This window comes from Mustela nivalis (genome assembly GCF_964662115.1).
Source record: "Mustela nivalis genome assembly, chromosome: 16".
NCBI classification, from domain to species: Eukaryota; Metazoa; Chordata; class Mammalia; order Carnivora; family Mustelidae; genus Mustela; species Mustela nivalis.
In genome coordinates this window covers 3833414-3859215 of record NC_139035.1, presented here as the reverse complement: position 1 = coordinate 3859215, position 25802 = coordinate 3833414, and the positions used below count along the sequence as shown (strand labels likewise).

The 25802-nt window shown below is 39.9% G+C and overlaps 1 protein-coding gene and 1 long non-coding RNA gene across 8 annotated transcripts in view; one reads left to right on the top strand and one right to left on the bottom strand.

Annotated features, from left to right (window-relative positions):
- DNM3 (dynamin 3) overlaps nucleotides 1-25802 on the bottom strand; it is a 536286-nt gene that overhangs the window by 219510 nt on the left and 290974 nt on the right. Inside the window, exon 15 of one of the 7 annotated variants that reach the window (XM_082702690.1) lies at nucleotides 9673-9865. The exons of 5 other annotated variants lie outside the window; for them this stretch is intronic. In XM_082702690.1, coding sequence (XP_082558816.1) covers nucleotides 9836-9865 — 30 coding nt within the window. In that variant the 3' untranslated portion in view covers nucleotides 9673-9835. Of the gene's footprint in view, nucleotides 1-9672; nucleotides 9866-25802 lie in introns of those variants that run through there. One more of the 7 variants, XM_082702689.1, reaches the window with a different exon arrangement.
- On the top strand, nucleotides 16450-23900 carry LOC309850304. The gene is made up of 2 exons (XR_014304179.1): nucleotides 16450-21970; nucleotides 23518-23900. It is a non-coding gene; the product is annotated as an uncharacterized lncRNA (long non-coding RNA).

Below are 25802 nucleotides of genomic sequence, written 5' to 3'. Positions count from 1 at the left end.
TCAGTGGTTGGGCCGCTGCCTTCGGCTCAGGTCATGATCTCGGGGTCCTGGGATCGAGTCCCGCATCGGGCTCTCTGCTCGGCGGGGAGCCTGCTTCCCCCTCTCTCTCTCTGCCTGCCTCTCTGCCTGCTTGTGATCTCTCTCTGTCAAATAAATAGATAAAATCTTAAAAAAAAAAATCCACACTTAAATAAATCTTAAAAAAAAAGAAAGAAAGAAAGAAAGAAAGGTACATGCGTGTCTATCACGCATTTAAAAGACTGGGCAGGTAGCACACCGGCGTGGCTCAGTGGGTTAGGTCACTGCCTTTAGCTTGGGTCATGATCCCAGGGTCCTGGGATCAACCCGGCATTGGGCTCTCTGCTCAGCGGGGAGCCTGCTTCCCCCTCTCTCTGTCACTCTGTCTACTTGTGATCTCTATCTCTGTCAAATAAATAAATAAATTAAAAAAAAAATGTTTGGACAGGTATTTATTCTTAAAACACCCTCTGTTTCCATTACTCAGGTCACCTCACTTGAAGCCCTAAAAACAATGAAAACAGTAGAAAAACACTGTCATGTAATGATCTGAGAATAGTTTTAAAAAGATGGAAGTAAATTATTCTGAGAAATCTGACTTTTTTTTTCAGTTCTATAAAAAGAATTATCTAGTATTAAAAGGTAACATCTAATAACAGGCAACACATTGTCACATAGTTTAAAATTCAAAAAATACAAAAAGGTACTCAAGGAAAAAGTATCTTTCTCACCCCTGGCTGGAGTACTTTTAAAGCAGAAAAAATACATTAGAAATAAATCTTTTTTTTTTTTTTTTTTGGTCTGTTCTGCATGTGTATTTGTGTTTCTGAGTAATGGTCACCATGACAACATCTTACAATAAGCTACCTAACATTAATCAGATCAGAATTTATTGCCAAATGTTTGGAATTACAAATCATGAATTCTCTAAGCGAAATCTCAAGGCTGAAATCAAGCAACAACAGATATGCCATTGTATTATACCAGGTCTAAAGTATGTTCTTTATATAAAACTCCACATAATCAAAAGCAGAGATTAGGCAAGAAATTATGCCTTGTTTTTCAATGACAAGAACAGCATGCATTGCTATTTCCTACCATTATAAAAACATCTACTAACAGAAGTCCAGGCCCGTATGCACTGGTTGAGTGAATTCTTTGAAGTACCTGAATAGCAAGAAATTTCACCAAAGGATGCAGAGAGATTGAACTAATTTTTCAAATCTTTTGCAAATATACTTTAACTAAAATATTGCCTTAGAGAATCACGCTTTTAGGAAATTAGAGAACCAGTCATCCAAGCAAAATGGGTAATCCCATTTCCATGAGAGAATCACTGAGAGAAGAGCCACGGCCGATGGCGGTAGTGCCTCCAAGAGCTCAACAGCCCCCACTTCGCGGAGAGTTTTCTGTTGCTCCGTCTACATCCCTGGTTGGAATTCACAAGTTCCAACTAAACTAATTCGTTAGTTTACTTTCCCGGGAAGACGAAGTATGGCTGAACATGCTTCTCCCACTGGAATCCAATTTAAAGACAGTTGATCTTAAGCTTCTTCCTCTGTCAAAACCCCACCTTCTCCCTGCCCCAATCCCCCTCTCCCTGCCCATCATACCGCCAGATTCCAACCCCAAATCATTTTAGTTGCTCATCTATGGTACCCTCCCTAAAATTTTCATCTCTTTCATAAAATCTGAACATTAAAGTGGGATCTAGTGCCATTAAGTAGAACCAAGGCCAAGCAGAGGGGAACTGTTCTCTGTTGATGCGTGTGAGATCTCCCCTTACCCAATTCCAGCAACACTCTTAAGTTCACATCTCTATTATTTCCCTCTGATGTTGTGGTAAACTTTATTTTTTTTAAAGATTCTATTTATTTACTTGACAGACAGAGATCACGAGTAGGCAGAGAGGCAGGCAGAGGGGGAGGGGGAAGCAGTCTCCCCACTGAGCAGAGAGCCCGATGTAGGGCTGGATCCCAGGACCCTGGGATCATGACCTGAGCTGAAGGCAGAGGCTTAACCCACTGAGCCACCCAGGCATCCCATTTTTTTTTTTTAAGTTGTTAATAAGAAAAAATATTCTTTGTAAGAATCCTACAATACTGAAGTTACTTTGGGAAATGGGTCATGGTGACATTCGGGTCTTGGTTCTCTCGAGCCCTGCACCATTCATTGGTTCTTCCTGAACTTATTCTATATTTTATTCATTGTTTGAAGGCACAGCACATGCCACTTTGTATTTGGATCATTCCGGAGGTTAACATCACCACCTAATTCAGTGTCATCCAAAACTAATGAACTCATTCTGAAGTCTGTCATCAAAACCACTGATGAAAAGAATAAATAATCCAGTCTCCAAACCAAAGTTAGTAAACTCATACTGTTTTAAACAGTGTTTATTTCAACCTATTAACAGATGAATTGCTTTGATTCTTAAAAGTAATTCACATTTCGGGGCACCTGGGTGGCTCAGTCAGTTAAACATCTCCCTTCAGCTCAGGTCACGATCCCAGGGTCCTGGGATCGAGTCCCATGTCAGGCTCCTTGCCTGCTTCTCCTTCTGCCTACTCTACCTGCCACTCTGCCTACTCATGCTCTCTGTCAAATAAATAAAATCTTTTAAAAAAAATTCACACTTCATAGCACATATGAAATCAATCGCTCTGTACTGTCCCTCAGCGAAATTGGACTATGCACAGGAGCCGATATTTTGTACGTATTTCACAGAGAAACTCATCAATAGGGAGAACCCACAGTGCCGAATTCCCGCGGCAGGGTGACAGTGACGTCAGAAAGAGAGCCGGAAGTCTCCTGACAGTAGTCTGTGCTGTAGCACTCAGCTGATGAGTACATCACCTCTTTCTTAAAACAGATTTCGTGAGAATCACCATAAAACTGAATCTTGTTCCCTTTTGGAAGGTAAAGAAACGTGTGCATCCATAGTGGTCCATTTCTAAGGAGGATCGACTCATGAGAAAAGTCAGGTTAGGCCCGTGTGAGGCAGGTTCTACCCAACACGGCACTCTTGGGCAGAGACTCGCTGGGAGAGGAACTAAAGGTTGGGCAGAAACACAGCGACAGAGTCATCTGATGATGGAAACTTATTTTCAAGTAAAAGCTCGTCTTCTGAAAAGATTACATTGAAAAAAGCAGAAAAAGGCAGAAAATAATAAATAATGTCAATAGATCTCAAACTGCAAGATAGTTTTCCAAAGGCAGTTGTCACCGTCTAAGTAACCTACGCCATCTGTCCCACTTATTTCTGTACCGTATTTGTGCGGCTGTGATCGTGTGCACAGAGCAGCGGGGACCACAGCCCCGATGTTTAGAGCTTTGGCATGGACATAACAAAGAGAACCAACAGAATGAGGTCCCTGATTTCTATCAACACCAAGATTATTCATCCAAAGGATTATGATTTTAATACTTAAAGCGGTATCTAGTTTATCAATTCATGGTGCTTATAACTGAAACTCACATAATACAATGTTAGGACATCTTTTATTTAAATAGTATATTGGTAGGACATCTTTTATTTAACTTTAAAAAAAATCGATATTTGTCTTTATTATACCTCAAAGCTATCATTTACATTTTATACTTTTTATTTATCTCTGAAAACAAACCTCACAGAATGTTAGTATGTAGTGTGTACTTGGATTTTAAATTTGGACTTTAATATTTTGTCATTGATTTGCTTCTATTGACTGGGAATGTTTTTTTTTTTAAGATTTTATTTATCTATTTGACAGAGAGATAGAGAGATCACAAGTAGGCAGAGTGGCAGGCAGAGGGAGAGGAGGAAGCAGGCTCCCCGCTGAGCAGGGAGCCTGATGTGGGGCTCAATCCTAGGACCCTGGGATCAGGACCTGAGCCAAAGGTAGATGCTGAACCTACTGAGCCACCCAGGTGCCCCACCTTTTTTTTTTTTTTTAAACCAAAAGTCCTCTGCCTTGCTCTCAATCCTACTGCATTTATCCAATCTTGTGTCTCTCCCTCCTCCACTAGTCAGCCTCTGTTCTGGACAGGATATCTTGCATATGTTCCAAGCCTACCTCTTCCACTGACTGTTTCTTTCCTGCACATTTCTGGTCTTCCCCGAAATAGGAATGTTCTCATTTTTCCATATGTTTCTCATAGCCTGTCCTTTTTCTTTTTCTTTTTTTTTTTTTTTTTTAAGACTTCATTTATTTGTCAGAGAGAAGGAGAGAGAGAGAGAACACACAAGTAGGCAGAGAGGCAGGCAAAGGCTGAGAGAGAAGCAGGCTCCCTGCTGAGCAAAGAGCCCATACGGGACTCGATCCTAGGACCCTGGGATCATGACCTGAGCCAAAGGCAGAGGCTTTAACCCACTGAGCCACCCAGGTGTCCCAGCCTGTCCATTTTCAAGATCTACCTCCTCCTCTAAGAAGCTTTCATTGGTTGGTCCCTGAAATCCCTCTCCATGTCTGTCACTGTATAACTCACATATTAAGCCAGTCCCTGGCACCAACCTCACCTCCTCCAATTCTTCCTCTCGCCCTGTTCCAGGGCCACTATCCTCCTGGCATTCTTTTGCCTCAGGGCCTTTGCCTATGCTGTCCCCTCCACCAGAAAAGGCTCTTCAGCCAGAAGGCTACATGTCACACCCCTTCCACCTGCAAATACTTTCTCAAACATCCTGTTTCCTAACCACCTTATTTAACATTGCAACTCCATTCCCAGATTCTCTACTCCCTTTTCTTGCTTTATTTTATTTTTCATTGCACTGGACTGTCACGAAGACAGGAATTTTTATCTGTTTTATTCATGGTTGTAACCCCAGTGCCTATAATAGTGTCTGGCAGAAATAAGTGTTTTAATATCTGCTGAATATATTCAGTGAATGTATTAAATGCTAATTACCTCCTAAGACCCTAAGCATAATAAGTTAAATTTATTGAATTTCATGGTCTACGTGCTTCATAAGTATTTATTCCCTTGTTCAATCTTCCCAACACTCTGTGACAAAGGTTCTATTATCACTACATGTTTACAGATGGAAAAATGTATCACAGGGAGAGCAAGTAAATGAACCACAGTTAAGTGACCAGTGCTAGGCGGCAGCAACAACAGCACACTCTTCACTTCTCACATGTCTTTTAACTTCCCCCAAATGCCCTTATATTGGTTCTATCACCTCGAACTGTTGGTCGCTTACTGTAAAGAGTAAATTTATGTCTGTGTGGTATGTACCTCTTTCTAAAAAAGAACACGAGACACTTTGCTTTAGATATTATTTTCTTCTTACACAAAGGAGGAAGAGAAACGGGAGGGAAAGAAGAAAGCCGGACCGTCACAATTACCAAGAGACAACAGGGGAAAGAAATAGAGAACTCAGGGCTTGGCTCTAGTGTCGTCTAGAAGTTATTAGCTAAGAAAATAAGAAAAATATCCTGAATGAGCTGGAACATGAACATAAGTCTGTACCAAGTCTAGCTACTTAAAAAAAAAGACTTCAAAAATACAAATTGGAGGCCCCTAGAAGCCCTGGGTCTATGAGCCCCACAGAGCCTGGCCCATGGCAGGGGGAGCAGAAAACTTGGTTCAGAAATTCTAAGTAGAAGCAATAATAGCAATGAAGCCAACTAAGCGGACATCCAGATCATACCCTCTGGTGTGGTCATATCAGGCTTTTATAGCCAACAGCACTTCTAACTGGTTGGTGCCTCTACTGTACTTGTGAACTATTCTGAAATTCATCCCTGAAGCTAACACTTACAAAATGCTTAATAAATTCCAGGCTCCATGCGGAGAGCTTTCACAGATTAATTTATACAATCCTCATTAACTTCTCCAAAATCACAAGGGCGGGAAGTATGTTCCCGAGGGCACACAGCGAAGTGGTCGAGCTGGACACACTGAAAGTCCAGTTGACTCCCTGGTCTGTTACCGTTAGAAGGACCCAAGCTTCTATGTAAGTACAGGTTCCTCCAGATCGTTCTTCCTTCTCAACAACTGCTTTGGCCCTTTAAGTCATCCCAAACAAGCTCCTTGAAGGCTCAAATTCTGTGTTATTTATTTCTGTCTCTGGCACAGTGTCTAAGACATGGTAGGAGTCTGACAAATGTTTATGGAATGAATGAGTGTATGAGAGAACAAATGAATGGAGTGACTAGACGTTTATTTTTATACCTGATCTGAAAAATGGCACTTCCTAAGACAAAAGATCCCTTGGCTATGAATGTGGGCTTAGACAAATCATGTACGCGATCGAGAGGAGCCAGCTCCAAGTTTTCAGACTGGACGTTAAAACAGTAGAACAACAGCGACAGATGAGCAGAACAACGTGTGAAATAAAAATAATTAAAATAAACCTTAACTAACTCCACCTCCCTTTTCCACCACAAAGTAGGGTTAAACTGTGGGAGGAGACGTTAAATCCACTCAAATATAGGGTGAACTTAATTTTATAATCTTCCTGATCTCACAGGCTTCTTCAAAGCCCAAGGCCTACTGTATTTAGAAACGCAGGCCTGCTACTCCTAAACATGGGCGCCCGTGATCTCCTTATGTTTATTAAAGGGAAATCACGGTCTGAATGATTATTCTTTATGTTTTAAATGTTAATGTTTTGTTATTTAGAGTCGATTTTACCTTAATCGGGTCTATTCTTCCTTAAATACGAACTTGATAACATATTTAAATTGTGTAAGAGCCACTAAACAGAAAACTGAAAAAGAAACTTCCAGAATGTTTCTCTGAAAATAAAAAGTTTCGGCTCTTCTCCCTCCGTCTATCCCACTCATATACTTTTTCATACAGTTTTAAAAACAGCTAACATTAGAGTAGAATTCTCCTTTCCCTAGAAGGAAGATCTAAAACCAACCCCCCAAAAGAGAGTTTTCCTGCTTCCTTCCCTTTTCTCACTCTGAAAATAATGTCTGCCCCTAAAGACTAGAATGGGATTTTCGTTTTAACTTCAAATGAAGCAAATATTATGGCTGAATTACTACTCATGAACAGGAAGAAGATTACTCATCCATTCCACAGAGATATCTAAAACCAGAAGACTCAACACAGTTTCTCCCGTCTTAAAGGATCCAGTGTGATGGGATTAAATTTCACAAATTCCAAAATACATTTACGATATGGGATTTTAAAATTTAATCCCTTCGCCATTCACTTTAGTTTTGAACAGCTTGTTTATCTTCTTCCTGCTAAGCACAAAATGCAGCGCAGAAATGGAAACCAGATTTCTTTATGTAGTGGATTTCATGTGGTTTCCACATTTCTCCTGGCAGCAGTTTCCCAGCAGACATTCATCTAAAAAATTCCTCCTTGTGATTTTTAAGCAAGATGGCATCTGTAGCATTTTGTGGCGTATTCAAGCGCACTCTCAAATGCACTGCAAATGGTCATGTATTACAGCGTTCTAACTGCAGTTTGTATTTTAAATCTTTGTAAAGGTAAATAAAAATATCATGTACAGAAACTGGAAAGGAGATTTTTCGTGGTCTTGATTCTTCCTTAAGAAGGACTCCCCTTGGGGTGCCTGGGTGGCTCAGTGGGTTAAGCCTCGGCCTTTGGCTCAGGTCATGGTCTCAGGGTCCTGGGATCGAGCCCCGTGTCGGGCTCTCTGCTCAGCAGGGAGTCTGCTTCCTCCTCTCTCTCTGCCTGCTTCTCTGCCTACTTGTGATCTCTGTCCATCAAATAAATAAATAAAATCTTTAAAAAAAAAAAAAAAAAAGGACTCCCCTTTTTTTGAGTCTTCACATTCAGGATGATCTCAAATTGGTCCCAAGCACTTACTGGCCAGATGCCATGTGAGAAGCCCCCATGCAGCTGCCAGAAGCCACAGGCACAGCCCCTGCCCTCAGGGAGCTTCTAATCCAGTGCGAAAGGTGATGCATATCAGAGCAAGACAAACTTCTCAGATTCTGTGAGAAGAATCGGCAGAGCACAAACTGCAAATGGATGAATGAACAAAATGGACAATAAAGTCTATGCAGTTATTTGAAAGTATTAGGTATACAACATTCTCTGGAGCCATGAAAAAGCAGATTTAAAGTAAGACAGCATGATTGATCTAAAACTCTAATATTCTCTCTTCTCCCTTCCGAAGACATTGACTGTTTTGTTTTGTCTTGTTTTGCTTTGTCTCAAAAGTTGCTGGCTCATAAGAGAATTATTTTAAAGGCCATGAGGAAGGATAAAAGCAATGGAATGTAGTTTAGGAGCTACTTGTTTTTAAGTGATGCACACATCGGGTGAAATTCATCCATCTGAAAATTAAAGAGGAAAAAATAAAAAATCTTTTTTAAATCATGGCGTATGTATTTTCACCGATTCCTCCATTCTAATCCCTTGTTCTGAAAAAAATAATAATAAAATAAAAAAAATAAAAACAGGAAGATTTGGGACTGGAGACACTGATCCAGAGAGGGGTGGAGAGGGAAGGACAAGCAGAGAAGAGGAGAAGGAAAGAGTAAACCCGGAGGACACGGGGAGCTGGAGAGGAGGGAGTTGGGGGAAGTCGGAGGGGGAGACGAACCATGAGAGACCGTGGAGTCCGAGAAGGAAACTGAGGGTTTTGGAGGGGAGGAGATGGGGGGTTGGGGGAGCCCAGCGGTGGGTGTTATGGAGGGCACGGATTGCATGGAGCACTGGGTGTGGTGCATAAACAATGAATTCTGGAACACTGAAAATAAATTTTAAAAAATGAGCAATAAGCCCATTTTACTGAATGCCTTTCGGTCACTCGGTAGAGGTGTGTTGACACATACCAGATGGAGGGACATTAACACATGTCCCTGCCTTTTGACACAACTAGTTGAGCTAATTCTCTGCTTTTCTTCTCTTCAAACATTCAGGGCCACCAGCAAAGTCACCGAGGGTAGAAACTGTTCTGCCCCAAGGCACCGCCATGGCGACTGTCCCAACTGTTCCCCTAGGAGTCACTGCAGAACGCTTTCGAAAGTATCCCGACTTGTTTTATCTGTATCATTTAATTCAGGCGGTCTCCCAATGGCCTCCTCCCAACCACCTCTCGTTTGACAAATGAGACAATAGGAGAATTGAAGTAGAACCAATCAGTTCTGGTGCTCCTTCTCGTATACCTCAGCTGCATCCAAGAATACAAAGATTTAAGCATATTGTACACCTGAGACCAATATAGAACTGTATGTTAACTAACTGGAATTAAAACAGAACATTGTTTTTTAAAGTAGGCTCTAAGCTCAGCGCGGAGCCCAACGTAGGGCTTGAACTCACAAACCTGACACCCATCCCTGAGCTGAGACCAAGAGTCAAACCCCAACGTAGGGCTTGAACTCACAAACCTGACACCCATCCCTGAGCTGAGACCAAGAGTCAAACGCTCAACCGACGGAGCCACCCAGGCACCCCTAAAACAAGAACTTTTTAAAAAAATGTTTAACTTCAAAGATGTGGAATTTCTTCAAGAATGATGAAATTTTGAAATCAAATAGAATTAATTAAATCCGTACAAACGCTAAATCAAATCACCAAACATCTTCTGCCCCAGGCCCTGAGCGACTTGGTTTAGTGTTTTCACAGTGAATGCTAATTCAAAACGTCCACTTCATGGTCACAGTATACACTGGTAGTTGAAATGGCTTTCAGCATAGCCTTTCCAGTTTCCAACAGCACGCACATACACAAAAATTCACCGAAACTCCTCTTTATTGAATGTGAAGGAGATAGGTACCATGTACTGCGGAATGGTAGTTTTAAGCGGAGAATTTTATATACTCAGAAAATCCCGCATATACATAATACACAGAGAAACACACTGAAAATGATCCAGGAGAGGAATGCGGCAAAAGTGAACCTTCCTCTAAATGACTCTGAATATGCAACACACGATCTAAACAAAATTAAATTAAACAATAATAAAGTTAGACTCGACATTAACAAATTGGATCCAACCTAACCAGTACTCACATTACTGCGTGACCAACACTGATTATTTTATGATCTGAATGCAAAGATGGAAATAAAATTAAGGTTGATTCGGAAAACAGGACAAAATTTAGTTGCAAATCACCTCCCACTAGCTTTCTTACACATTGTTATAGATTTAAAAAAAGGGGGGGGGGTACTAAACTTTCCAAAAATTAACCAACTGAAATGTGGTACTGAAAATGTCGTGGTCTGGAATCATGAAAAAAGGGAAGGAAATGCACTATACTCAACCTGGCCTTACTACTGACAAAGGTGATTCTACAAAAGTCAAAAGGTTTCTCTTAGGCTACTTATTATAGTTCCTGTTTTCTCTGTTCAGAAAACAAAAAGAAGACCAAAACAAAACAAAACAAAACAAAAACAATTCTAAGTTCTTTTGGTTCTTTACTGAGCTTCTCAGTAATGTCGTTTCACCAGGCCCCGAAAACGCAAGCTGAATTCTAAGCACTGTTTCCAGGAGTTGACGCGCACCCTGGGCCAGGTAGCACCCAGGGCCACCCTCAAATATTACCAGGGGGGTCCAGATCACTCAAAGAAAAATCTATTTAGAATTCTACTGGTTCTCCAGCAAAACAAGCCAGAAAGCAGTCATTATCCACTCTGGCCAATGAAATACAAGACCAGGTCTTTTCTTGAAAAAAACCCAGGTGAAATGAAAAGAAAGTGAAATGTACCAGAAGAAAACTCTGTTACAAAAAAGCAGAGGTTGGGGGTAAACTATTCCCTAACAAAAGCGAACCAACAGGACCCAAAGTGTGTGTGCAGTTTTTAAATGCAAGGAGCAGTAAGTCCCCTCTGAAGAAATCAGTCCCCTTCAGATGTTACATTTGAACACGTCTCCTTTCGAATTTACACCTGTTAACTTTCAATTGTTCCTGCAAAGCTCTGACAGGCACAATTTTTTAAAAAATGGGTTAAATGTGCACACATTTCACAGATAAAACTAATGCCTACCATTACAAAAAACATTGAACACACTCTGGCCTTAAAAAAAAAAATAGGTTACTTTAAAAAGGGAAAGAATTTGATTTTTTTTTAAAAGATTTTATTTATTTACTTGAGAGAGAGACAGTGAGAGAGAGCATGAGCGAGGAGAAGGTCAGAGAGAGAAGCAGACTCCCCATGGAGCTGGGAGTCCGATGCGGGACTCGATCCCGGGACTCCGGGATCATGACCTGAGCCGAAGGCCGTCGTCCAACCAACTGAGCCACCCAGGCGTCCCGGAAAGAATTTGATTTTGATGTTGCTAAATTCTCACATAAAGATCTGGTTTAGTTTAAAAAACACACACACACATAATACACACATTTGTACCTAGCCATCCGCACACATTTATGCACACACGTGTGTGTCAATATATATATAAAAAACTATAATAAAAGTGGATAAACTCAAAAGAGAGTAAGCGCATTGTGGGCTTTTCAAAAAGATTCTCTAAAAGGTTATCTTAAGGAGCCAGCGCTACCACTGCAGTGTCTCCACAACAATCCTGCTGTCTTTCTTTCAGAATCAAGTATTTTCTTCTATTTTTACTCATTTTACACATACATGGTTTATTTACTGAGTGAGATTATAAACATCTTGAAGAAAATAACACACTTTGTTCCTGAACAAGCCCTGCTGTTACTTGGGCTTTGGAGTCATGGTACCCAAGAAACCGGCTGGGAAATCAGGGTCAGTCACTGAAGCAAGGTGGGGGTCCGGCTGGGCCCTCAGGGCAGCACCTAACGTGCACGAGGTGCAGGCCTGGGCCAGGCCCTGTTCCAAGTTTTCATCACACGCTGTTAGCCTTTTTCATTCTCAAAGAAAACCAATCTTAAAGATCTGGGAAGTGGAGCCCAGAACAGTTAAATAACCGCCAAGGTCACGTAGCAGGTCGTGAGGCCAGGGTTCAAACACACACGGTCTAGCTCCAGAAGCCTCGCACCGGACTGCCTCCCCGACCCTCCCCTTCTTCATCTGTAGCCGTGGGGAAATCCTACCTTCGGGCTTGTGGGATAACATCCCATCACATGTGAACAAAACTAGCCCGGGGGCCTGACATAAAATAAGTGCTCAAAAAGAAAAGGATTAAGGACACAAAACAAACCTATAAATGGAAAACCGTACACTTTCCTTTCTCTATAGCTTTTGCACTATAGTCCTGAAGGTCAGTGAAGTTACCTGATCTGATTCTGTATGGTGAACTGAAGCCATTTGGGGTTGATTAATATGCAAATAATGTAACTGTTTATAAACATATACAGTTAATACTCACCAGCAACATGTAAATAACCTTTCAATACGAACTAATTGATTCACCAAGTGCTTTTCCTTTTTTTTTTTTTTTTCCTGTATAAGTAACGCACATTGCCATGGTGGCATGAATAGAAGTATTTTAATATGGAGTCATATGTCCCCTGAAGAAATTCTCCAGAGTCTGAACAGAATTAAGAGACCAGTGATTACAATATACTCAACTAAACAGATGTATGTGGGATCAAACCCTTCTAGCAATTCATATAATTTTTATTTCCACTTTTGAATATACCAGAAGATTATAAATCCTAAAACAAAGATACTGTGCCATGTATGCCACAAGGACGTCTATCACCACTTACAGACTTGGAGCTTCTGAAACGACCCTACACAACTGTAGGTGCTCTGGGTAAGGCAGAAACTTCCCGTCACACACGGCCTGCCCTGAAGCCAATACGCTTCACTTGAGCCCCCAGTCACGGAAAGGTCACCTTCTATAGCCCTGGGGGGAAAACGTGCTTTCTGAGTCTTCATGGGATGCACACAGAGACTTTTTTCCTTTCTTTTTTGCTATCATGCATGCTCCTTTCTGAGTCATACTAAGGAAATAAAACATTGGTGAGGCCAAAAGACATCAGGAGGCAATATTCTAAAATGGTCAGTGACCCAAGGACACCATATTGTTCTTGTCCAAGCGAGCCAGGGCTCATTTTAAAGTCTGATTGTAACGTGGAATTCAATGGGAGCTCAGAGCACATAGCATTCAGATGATGCTCGCCAGCTTTTGGGGGCGGAAGCAGGCAGCAGACTGCATTCCTAGTACGCTCTCACTTAAAGTCTGCCTGGAGAGGCCAGCACCAATTTTCCTACCTCTTTATCTTGCTTTTCCCTAAAGATTTCAAGACAGTGCTTGAAATTTTACTGGAGTCATAAATCATATATTTACCTTCATGCGACTGGTTTCCAAGAGAGCCAGAGTTTTTAAGGTTTGTCTGCCGGATGTATTATGTTACTGAAACGCAGAAATGGCTGCTGTGCACGACAGTGGTTCGTGAAACTCTGAGTCGTAACATTATCTTTCTCAATTGAGTTGAGGAAAGAATGTTCATAAAATATATACTGCTGTTGGTTAGGGGCTGATTTCTAAATAAACAGACTCAGCAATGGAAAGGCTACAGACTGGCAAAACAAAATGTGCATTAGTAAATGTACGTTTTAAAATCAACTCTCTCACCGTCTTTGCGTCTTATAAGCATTTCAAAGGCTGAAAACCCAATTGCATTAAATTTATGATTTATAGCTGTTCTAATTCAACTTCTTTTTCAGTTGCTGAAGGAAAATCTGTGGAGTCCGAAGGCGGCCCTTCCCTGAAGTCAGGGAAGGGCAGGAAAGCGTTTGCTACAACAAATCTCCCAGTCCTTCTGGGCCCCCCAAAATAGGAAATGCTGGTGATTACGGGATTACATTGCTTCCAATTTAAAAAAAAAAAAAAAAAAAGTGCTAATCCACACAACATGAAGCCGAACGAAGTGGGGGCATCTTTCCTAATTTGCAATGAACTGGGATCAACTAGATTTTTATCGCAAATACAAAGTGGGAATGAGAAAACAACAAGAAAGGAAATGCCACAACTTGGTTAGATCCTGCTTTTCACACCAGATTATGGGACCGATAGCTACCAGGATGCTTCCAGAAGATTACAAGGCCAAAAATAACCAAGGAAATATGGCTGGCCCAAATGTTCACCTTTATTTCTAAATCAGTAGTGCAGGCTGACACACAACTGGAGGACACCTACATCCATGTTTCCCACTTGAGATTAAAAAATAAGGTAGTTTTAATTCTTGCATCATTGTCATGATAAAGGCTTGATCAGAAAGTGCATGCGTACTATGTAGCTTTTATCATTCTTTGACCAAATACTAAATGACCTGCCACAGGCCAATAAAGTGTACAGACAGCATCCCTGCCCTCAGGTAGCTTATATTCTATTTGGGGAAAAATCCACATACGTGAAACACTTGGTAACACTGCAGTAGAGAACTAAGAAGACAGCGGATAATTAGCGAATGAATAACAGAGAATAGAAGTGCTGTAAGAACTCTGTAGCGGAGAGAATGGTCTCTGTGAGAGGACAATATGCTTCAGGGTACAGGTGTCTGCGTTACAACAAGCCTGAGTTCTGCCACTTACTGTAATTCCACGAAGCAATATGCTTAACTACAAGCCTCAGTTTCACCAGCAGTAAAATGGGAATGATGATACCTGCCACATAAATTATACAAAACTCATACACTGTATGTGGAGAGATTTTGTACTCTGTAAAGAAGCTATAAATGGCCACTGAGAAGACGGTAAAAAGAATCACACAAAACTGTTACCACTGATTTGGGAGAGCAGAAAGGGTTAGGAGGTTGGAAGGGAAGATGATTAACTTTTCTTTACATACTTTCTATTGTTTGAACTTTAATAACACCTATGCACCAATTTTGTAACGAAAAAATTAAAGCTATATCCATATTACCTGTGACACCATATTTAGGTGTCATAAGATACTCTACTGTAAACACTAGTAGCCCTGTCCCTTCATGAGTACAAAGAAACAAGACTTAGTCCCGGTTTCAGTTTGAGTATTTCTAAAGTTATAAAGATGTGCCAAGCTTGGGAATGGTAACCAACTGAAACAGTGTTTTCTTTCCATGACATTTTAAAATAGAGCAAATTTTATAGTCACCCCAAACTATCCACTGATTCAAACAATCACTTTGGTCAATATGTTTTGAAACAGCCAACTTATTTAAGCAAAAAACTTAAATAACATTAGCTCTCAAAGGCCAGTCTTTGTTGGCACATCACTGTGCTTTCCAGAGCCCATCACATGGTATTTAACGGATAACTTTGCAGACATAGAAAAGGTCCTCAGGCCATTTACAAATGAATACCAAGGACTTCCCACAGAGGCATGGAAGATTTTGTAGAGGGAATCTGATCACAGATTAAGCATTAACTCTTAACATTATAAATTCTTAACATTCTTAACATTAACAATTCTTAACATTTTAAGTAAGTGTGAGCCCTTTGAGGGCAGGAATCGTGTCTTCTCAATCTTCAGATGCCCAGTCCCTAGCATCGGGACCAGTATGTGAGGAGGCAATAATGAATATTTGTGGAACTATTCGAAGGAAAGATAACTCTAAAACATTTTAGTCAACTAGATGCCCAACGCGACGAGCACATACGTTAAGAACAAAACCTGTATAGTTGTACTCTGTAGAAAAGCAATTAAACTTCTTCAAAAACAGTAAAGATAATTATGAATTTGAATTCCTTAGAGAAAACCTCATAAAAGTCCCTTTTTGAGGAAGGTTCGCTCCTACGTTTGAGAAACTACAGATGTGTGAGTAAGAAGAAATTGCGGAGCAGTTTGATGAGAACCACCTTCCACGTGCCTTATCCAAAATTACCAAGACACGTCCCGTCCGTCGATGGGAAGAGAAGAAGGCAGGGGAAAGGCTTTCACTATTTGCGGCCGAAACAAGCCCACACCTGGAATGCTGGATTCCTGGCTGACTACTGCCTCTCTCTCTCTCTCTCATGGCTCCTCTAGGATGATTTGTGAATAAACATATAGACACTGAGCAAGGACAGAGTTGATATTCATGCGTAATAAGACTATTAGATTGTGTGTAGTCACACTCGTCTATTCCAAGTATTATGGGAGCAGTGATAGGGCAGGGGGAGGCGAGGGAGAGCATACGGGGCTCGCTCAAGCACTGCGGGATAGGCCCTATGGACATAAGTATGGAAGTGGAAACACAGTGATAGGAAGAAACTCCTCTGATTTCCACTGATGCTTTAACCCCCCCATCAATGATGTACCCAGTGCTAATCTCTTTGTTCCACCCTGAATTACTGGATAATTCATTTTTATCTTACTTAATCTTCCTACCAAGGTGACCAGGACTTGTCACAACTTCAGATTCCATTAGTGGTATATGTTAATTCAAGAGAAGACATTTCATGGTACGTGAAGGCTTTAAGATGGCTCTCACTCGAAGCTTTTGGAAATATTCAACCCAATATATTTAAAAGAGGTTGATTTTTTCTGCTTCTAATAAGTATCGCATAAGGCCAGTAGAAATGAACCGCTTTAGCTGTAATTCTTTAAAGATTACTGAGTTTCATAGTTTAGCTACTCAAATGATATTTGGAAGCTACCTAGGAATTTTCTCACATTTTGATCTCTGGAAGGGCAATTCATCAAGCTCTTGTTTGAGGTAACTCGAACTTTAATCAGAATTCTGGGGGGGGGGGGCAGTCGCAGGGCCGTCTACCCAGAATCTTCAACAGCGTATATAATTGAAAACAGCAACAATGGGAGAAGGAGAGGAGATGCCAGTGGGCTGGTATGTTCTAACCTCTGGTCAAGCAGTACTTGGCAAATCTCAACAGATTTCGTTAACTCGAGATAAAAACTTAAGCAGTGGCATTCCATTAAAATAAAATAAAATCTTCACACAGAATCAAGAATTCCCAGTGAAGAAGAGTGCTGTACCTAAGAGCACAGATCGACCAGAGGCAATTTGTTAGAAGACTGAAGTCGGGATTTCGTAGTGCAAGAAACTAAAGAAACTTGAAAGTTTCTGTAGGTCAAGCCATACAGCACGGCACTCGGGGAGCCAGCCAGCATCGCTGAGGGAAACGAGGAAGGCCACATGTGGAACTAATTACTCATGTAGAGGCCATGACAAAGAACATTTCTCCAGACTTTTCATGGGGGCTTCACTTTCAGGAAGTTGCTATAATTACTGTTCAAGTCTAGAGCAGCCTGCAAGCCGCTGACAGATCCAACAGACGAGGAGGAGGAGGGAAAGAGACAGGAAAAAAAAAAAAGAACTTATCTGCCCTTTTTGACGAGTGAAATACCAGAAAATAAAGTACCACAGGAAAGCTCCAAAAAGTTGGCAAATGAGCCCTGACTTCCAGTGTTCAACTTTTTGTTTACTTTCTTTCTTTCTTTCTTTCTTTTTTAATCTACCCTCTATCTTCAAATTACTTTTCTAGCCTGGACCAGACAGCAGATTTGTATTGTACTTCTACACTAACTCACTTTCAGTTGGCCACAGCAGAACTGTACATCTCGACTCTTTTCTTTCTTTTCTTTTCTTTCTTTCTTTTTTTTTTTTTTACAGCTTTTCCATACTGAGGCCCACTTCCTGCCCAGTTGAGGAAAAAAATCTGGCCTGAAGATGAAATGACTGCTTAACATTACACTAAAACATCTGGTACCATTTTACGCACAGACCCATGTCTGAGAGCAGGCGATCCTAGCGGTCTCTCCAGCGGCACCGCGCATACCCAAACCTCCCCAGGGTGACATCATCCCATATATGGACTCTCCAGCCCAGCCCTCCCCCTTTTCCTGGTCCTAAATTCATTGCCAGTTCCCCAGTCTGCAGCAAATGTGCCACGTCAAGACTGGAAATCACAGCCCTTGAGTGTGTCTCAGTCAGTGCAGCAGAATTCTGGGGGGAGAGCCGAAAGCTACCCCTGGTGCAGGAAGGGAGGCTTTTTCCCAAAGACCGGGAGAGGATTTTAAGTGCATAGATGGAAGCTTCTGGAGATCCTGCTCCGTCGCCCCAGTGTTCAGACTACCTGTTCAGGACAATGCCGTTGTACAGTAGTCTGCACATTGGTTAGACTGGGCAAGGGAGAGCAACGCTGCGGACGTCCGGGGACCAAAGTGGCTGTTTCCAAGGAGAAGACTTTTGTCTGCTTTTTCAAATCTCACGCCCAGTGTTTTTCTTCACAGGTTTTGCACACTAGGGACCCAGAAGCCCTCGGGGACACTGCTGAGAAAGGACCGCTCCAAAGAAGACCTGTGGGTAAGGCCTTCTTGAGCGCTCACCTGGTCTGTGCCCAGGAGAGCCGAGGTGGGGAGCCAAGGGCCTGCGAGGGAAACGGAGGGCTCCGTGCGGTGGGGAGCAGCGCGCCCTCGAGAGAGGAGCAGCCTGGGGTACAGAGCGATTTATTGTATGCTATTTGATTTCTGAAGACTCATACGTCAAGTATTTCCTTAAGTTCAAAGATTTTCCCACTTCCAACCGAAACATGAAAACACTCCAAACACTTCAGAGTAATTTAATGAGGCTGGTTTTTAATTGTTGAACTTAATAATCCAAGGGCCTAAAAACTTATCTGGGTAAGGGCTACAGTAGAAATTTTAACATCCCAGGATTGAATCCATTTTGCCTCCAAGTAAAGACTATCTGCTATTTGTAAAATGCTATCCGAACAGTGCTTTTTGGGAAAATTTACTTACATACTATCAATACCAGGAATAGTAGTATCTAACAATAAAAGTAGAGGCTGCCAAGGTTTTGCCCACCAGACAAGGCAGATGGGACTGACCCAGAAAGAGCTCCAACCCAGAACTTAGTGAGTCAGCAACTGATTAAGTCGGAGAATAGCAGACACCTCTGTCTACAGATACCCCACTACGTATCTCTGTGGTACAGTTTTATTTTTTTTTTAATCCGAAAATGGTTGATAATTGCTGGTCAGCGGAGACCTCATGCTGCTATTTTACGATGCTGCTATTTCCACGAGCATTTAAAATGATAAGGCACTTTGTCTAGAAACCCGCTGATAAAAAAGGAATTTGTAAACAAAGGCACAGTTTTCTTTGGTCCGTTTCCAGCTGTCCTGGAGGTGAAGGGGGGTGGGGAGAAGGTGGGAGGGAGGAAATCCCTCAAGCTGAATGAAATCCCAATAGCGAGAAGAACAGAGAAAGTCTGGTTGCAACGTGATCCGTGCTGCACTGTAAAGGTGGGCCTCCTAAAGAAAGTTCTGGAAAAATGTTACTGCCTCACCCCTAATTCCCTCAACCTCCATTTTATATAACTATTTTATTAATGAAAACATCTGTTCTATAGGCTTTTATGAAAAAATGAAGAGCTCTCTTTTGTCCTCCTTTAAATTCTTTAAAATTACAGCAGTTCCTGAACAAATCCTTTTCTAAATGGTACATTTTGTAACAATCTAAAAATTGTAACAAGTTCTCTTTTGTGAAACATTTTATGACAAAAGTTTCCCCAAGTTATCTTTTGTGAAAACGATTTACTTTTTAAATTACCCTTTTGATCATCCCCAAACTGGTATAAAGAACATGTAAGTTATCTCTTTTATTCATACTTTCTAGTTAAAAAAAAAGCAAGGATATCTATTTAGTCATCTTCTCCACTTCTCCACTTAAATGATATGATAAAGCCATCCTTTGTTTTTTCTGTTGTGATCTGGAAGCCTGCATATTAATTATTTTTAATAGAACAAGAGATATTTAAAACATCCATAGTTCCTCTTACACAAGGAAACTGAAAACAAACAAACAAACTATGAGGTAATTACAGAAGCTTATTTTCTCAAGAAATACATTTTTACTAGTTGATGCACTTACTAAAGAAGAAATGTAACTATAAAAGACTTTGGCAATGTTTAAAGTTTTCCAAAAAATTTTTTTAAACTATAAATGACAGAATTTCACAACTTGCTTTCCTTTCATGTATATTTAATTTAAATGTCTTTCTTTACATTAAATGGCCTTTCTGATTGTAAGAAACTATCACTGCTCACCCACCAATTCTCTCCCTCAGGACGAACTTTAGTCTGGAGATAGAGGGGACCCGATGGTGTCCTTGGCATAAGTACAGGAATGGGAACCTTAAGAATTGATTTGTAGAGGGTTAGCCTAGGGGTGCCTACAAGTGTTCGGTGGAGTCCCGACAAGCCATTTTGATGCAAACTTTTAAATAAGGAAAAGAAATCCTACTTACTTTTAAATCGGATGGGCTAAATTCAGGCTCAAAAGTAAAAGCTCACTTTATAAAGCCCTGTGGACTGAAGGCAGGATAGGATGGCCATTCATACGCTGGGCTATACCCCAGCATGAATACACATGTATCGTAAAATAACCTGCTCTCTTTCCAGGGTAATTAGAGCAATGTTTAACTTTATTTTGATATTACTTTATAAGGAGATATACAAATATTTTAGAGGTCATGGGATCTATTCCAGAGGAAACTAACAACAGTGACATCTTCAACTCAAATTACCCTTGGATATGATCGTAAGTATTAAAATTAAATATTGTACATCGTCAGAAAGAGAACAATGCTGGCAGGGCCTGTCCAAATTGCATTTCATAGAAGCTCAGTAGTTATTTTTCATTTTAGTGCGTAGATGACTGGTGAAGTAGGCTAGGTACAAAGATAAAAGCAAAACTTTTTCTGGCATCCAAGAGAAAGGAAATTTAGGGCCTCAGCCTCAACACCATCAATTCTTAATTGGATGAGGATTGATATAAAACATTTTTCAAACCCCATTCCCTTTTTTAAGCCACAGATCTCAAAATCAAAGAAATCACATTGTTTACAGTGGGACAAAGTTTCACACTGATCACTTTCCTGCAGTTAGTCAATAGGTTAACGTCCTTCCGGCTTGGCATTTCTGTCTCTCGGCCCAGATAATGGTGTTTATGTTTTTAAAAGACCAAAATATACCGTCTACCCCCACCTCTCGCCTTATAGACCACCCAAGCTTTTCACGCCGTGAGAAAAAGCTGAGGCGTAAAGCTTCTAATGAAAGAATTTTTCCTTTTTTTTTTTTTAAGGAAATAAGAGGAAAATACAACTTGAAAATGTGAAACAGTTCACTTCCCCACCAGCGTCCATCCTTACTAAAGAGAAGCCAAAACTTCCAATTACTTTATAAGAGCTCTGCTCCCTAAAAACAATCCGTTTTCCTCTTTTCTAAGGAGAGTATCTCACCCATCACAATAATGTCCAAATAATAACTAAGGGGGCATCACTCAGAAACCCCAACTTAAACTAACCAGAGGGTCAGGCTCCAACCTGAAAGGAGGAATCTTCAGGGAAGACAGAAAATTTCTTACTTGGTTTCTTCTATCTTTCTTCTATCTTTTCACCTTAGTGTGCTGTAAACTATGTAAAGTTTTGAAAGGTTTTGAAGGTCTCTTTTTAAAAGCTTTATCAGTTTTAATAAATAGAGGTAATGAAGTAAATTAAGGAAAATAATTAAATCTTCATTTTGAATATCCTGACCTATCGTGACAGCCAGTTTCCTGAAGTTGTTTTGGTTTAATTTTGCTGTAAAGGATTTAGAAGATAATTCTTTCCTTGTATTTTTTCCTTAAGATAATAAATAAAAGACAAGAGAAAATAAGGTAAAATAATCACATCAAAAATTACATGGTGTGATAACAGAAATAGCTCTTTTATATTTTAGCTAGTATTTTAAGTGATAATGAATTGATATTCACTCTAGTTGGGAGATGGAAAAAGAGTCTTGAATGTTTTTTTCAGCCTTCTGTCTTTTTAACAAGATTGAGGGCAGGTTCAACATAACTATGAAGTATGTATATTCCACAACTATAACTGTAGTTTAAAAAGCCATTAGAAAAAATTTTCCAAAAGTTGTATAAATAGAGCAGTCATTTTTCAGCAAGATTTTCTTCTCCCTGAAAAAAGGCTATGGATTTTCAGGCTCAAATATTTTGGGGTTATCTTAATTTACTAGAACTGTTTCATATTAAAATATAGCATATAAACTCACAAATATTTCTTTCTATTTTCAGGTCGCATGCATCATTCCCTTAATTGAGCAGAGTTAACGGGATCAGATTATTTATGGGAGAGAGAGGGAAAGCTATACAGAATCCCAGTAATTTTTAATTTCCACCAATATACTCTTTGTAAGTGAATCACTCTAAATATCTTCTGTTACACTGTATGCAGTACCAATACCAAAATACTTTCGTAAGGTATTTGTTTTTGCATACTCTGACCTTGTAATTATCTAAATAGCAGCCAAGTTTACTGATGTTTTTGATTCTGTTAGGACAAAAAAAAAAAGAAAGTTCTCTACTCAGAATGATGACCAGAAACAGAATCAGACATTTATTTTCTTGAAATCAAATAAATGGAAAATTGCTCTTATCAGCTCTTTGTTGAAACTGTACCATATCTAATCAATGCATAAAAGTTCAGACGTGTAGAAAACTGCATTTTTTTCAGCCTTTCAAAACATTTTCCTCTCCATAAAGTTTGTTTGCTATTTTCTCAGAATTTTACAGTTAAAGGGAACTAACTACGCATTTTCTTCAAAATTCTTTGGAAAAAGTCCCAAACTCCACACTCCTTGGACAATAAGGTTTTGTTTTGTTTTTGAAGAAATCCCACTTACTGGAATTTTGACTATCTAAATGTTTTGTTTTTTAAAGGGCAAGGGAATTTATTAAATACCTCTATGAATGTGAATTGATCATTTATACTAAAATAGCCAGTAGGATTATCCTTGAGCCACCAGAATTACATTTTCTATCTGTGTTTTTAACACCAGTAACTCTTTCTTACATAAATTATAAGAAAATTTTCCAAGGGGTCTGGTTTTACTCTCTGGATATCAAATGAGGTTTCCTTTCCTATGTTTAAGAAACTATTCTGCAACTGTGTGGTACTACCAATGTCCAAAACACATTCTGAACAGCACTGTGGGAAACAACTTTTTAGTTTATACCCTTTTGATGCCTGGTATGGCGCTATAGTTAATTAAGAAGAGGAGCGAGTAAGCTCACAACTGCTTCTTATTTTGGTTTTCACACCCATAACTAAAAACTTTGCATTAAAAAGAACGTGAGAAATTTAAATACGTTCTCACTGTTTTATGACGTATTGGCAAAAATCCACCCCCTTGTAAAAACCCCACTAGCAAAGCATCTGATACCAAAGTTGGCTGGTTGAACTGCCAAAGACATTGGGCTCATTGATTATTTTGAAAATGGCTGCTGTTTCCATGTCAATGACAAGTTTCTTTTTCATGGGCAGGGCTATGGCACTTATCTACCACAAGAAACATGTATAAACACAGTCTTTATCTTTAACTTCAGTATTAAAATATGCAGTTTTTGTGAAGAGGAAAAACATCTGGTTCAATTACTCTGAACTCTGACTGCATGTGGGGCCAGTAATACTACTACGAATTGGATTTAAGAATAAACCTTGTGTTTAATCTTTTTTTTTTTCTGTTTTCTTTTGTTTTTTTCCTTAAAATTTCAATGTGAGTTTTCAGTTACGACCATTCTCCATGTTAGCACATTTGGAACCGATGTAAAAGTGTACTTTCTGAATAAAGTCAAAAGTCTCACTTGTTTTAGTTCCATAATGTCGTAATGTTTAATTCTATTGTGTGTTTCTCTCCCTTTCCCCCTCACCCTCCCAAATCACCAAATCTGGAAAACAGACTGATTGTGTCTGCCCATGAGCAGAGGAAACCCGAAGGAGCCAAGGGCCTGGCTGGACGGAGTTGCCATGTGTCTGCCTGTCTACACTTGCTGTGCAGAACATGCGCTCACCTGTACAGCAGGCACAGACAGGCAGTCACACGGCAACCCAGCCTGAGTGACCAGCAGCCACTGAGCACGAGCAGCCCTCACGCCGCAGCATCCACACCAAGAGCTGTGGCCAGAGTGAGGGGTGTGGGGGCCTGGGGGTCGGATCTGTTGGATGAATACTTAATTCGTATGTACTATTTTATTACTATATTTTGACTCAAATATTGAAACCCACCAAAAGTAAAGTGAGTGGTGCCGATGAAATATAATAAAACCCATTTCTGAAAATGTTCTCTTTGCCTAAGTGTTGTCAGTAAATTACTACCCTTGACATTAATTGTACACAGCTTTGCAGCACCCTGTAAGCAATACAAGAAAACAATATAACTTCAGTCCTATGCTTGACAGAGAAGAAATGATTCTAATAGTTCTACTGCAAAAACTAAGTTTGGTTTTCTAGCTCATGATTTTTTAAGAGAGAGGGAGACAAGAAAACAAGGCAAGAGATAATGTTCCAGGGGATCATGTGTTTTAATAAACTCTACCAGTTTGGGTCTGGGTAAAACATAGAGAAAAGAGGATTTTGAACACAATGTTCAGATGTGTTAGAATAGTGGCTTTCCCTCTATTGATATACAGTAAATTGGAATTGAAGCTTCGATAGTCCCAAGTGTACACAAAGACTTACTACTTTGTCACTGTTAAAGAAGAGATGACACTACAGTTCTAAAGGTGAAATTACCAGGCCAATGCATTCACTTGGAATACATGTTCCCATTCCCTGTAAACCTTGAGACTCTTGAAATGTTTGGGGAATGGGATTATTTTCAAAAAGAGCAAGGAAAGTGGTCGATGGTAGCGCAATGTGCACTTTACCATATCTCTTGAGGAAGTGCCAAAGCCTCAGTTTATACACTGTGAACGGGGGAGAAATTATCAGAGCTAGCTTGTGTATATGAACACTTACACACTGATGGGTAAAAAAGGTGAGAGATCAAATTAGAAAACTGTCAACTTTGATTTGGTTCACTAAAATGTTTTAACTTCAGTATTTAAAATTAATTTCTTCTTCTTGAGATTGTGGTTGAACCTTCAAAAATGTAGCACAAGACTACATTAAAATTTTCTGGTTTCTTCAAAACTTAATTAAATATTTCAAATATATAGTTTGGACTAAAAAAACCTATTTTTATTCAGATCATTTTTAAAATGAAAGGTTTAGTCTTAAGGCTAAAAATCCTACGAGGTTAAAAATTTCTAGGATTTTGGGCTATTTTACTAGACCTGACGCTATAGTTTCTTAAAAAAAAAAAAAAGGAAAAAGATTGGGCACAACCGCGAAGTAAAAATATAATTAAGGCTAAATTCTTGCATTTAATGATCTGGCCTTAGGAAATCGGGCCTCTGCAAAAATATACTTCTGAAAAACACACTGAAGTTTCTTCCCTTAAATAAAAGTCCCATGACTGGCAAAGAGAGTACTAAACAATAGTTCAGAAAACATAAAATATAAACAGGAAGGTGATACAAAAATGTCTCCTGAAATATTTACATAGTACCGCCCAGTGTTAAATGTTTTCTATAACCCGCAGCAACTGTCAACAGAAGTCCACATCTGGATTGTTCTACTGGACCCTGCGAGGCAGACCCAGCCCAGTACCTGAGACCCTTCTGGGTGACATGATAGCAGGTCAGAATGTAAAGACTGTTCTACCCCAGCAGACTCCAAAGGGAAATTGAAGCCAGCAGAGTCACCCTTAAGAGAGCCCTCCAGGAAAAACCACTTCAAATAGTACTCCCGTAAAATGTGAGGTTAACATTTTGGTTTTACCTTTTTTTCACTTCACTTTCAAAAAATGCCTGAAGGAATATTATACATATTTAAGTTCATTAAATGAAGCACATTTTAAAATTTTGCTCTTCTGGTAAAGAGTAATATTGTTTTTCCAGAATAAACTTTTGAGTGGGACAAAAAAATACTTTTAGGGGAGTGGGTTTGAGCCTATTGAGTATTTTTCATAAATTTGAAATAGTTTTTGCCACTATGGATTGTTGCACATATTTGTCAAAGTTGTAAGTCTTTGGATAACACCAAAAGGTGGAAATGTTTGTATGAAATAGTCCTACATTAAAAAGCGTAACATATCTTACGCATGTGAAAAAACACAACTACAGTCATGAAGAATTTTAAGTA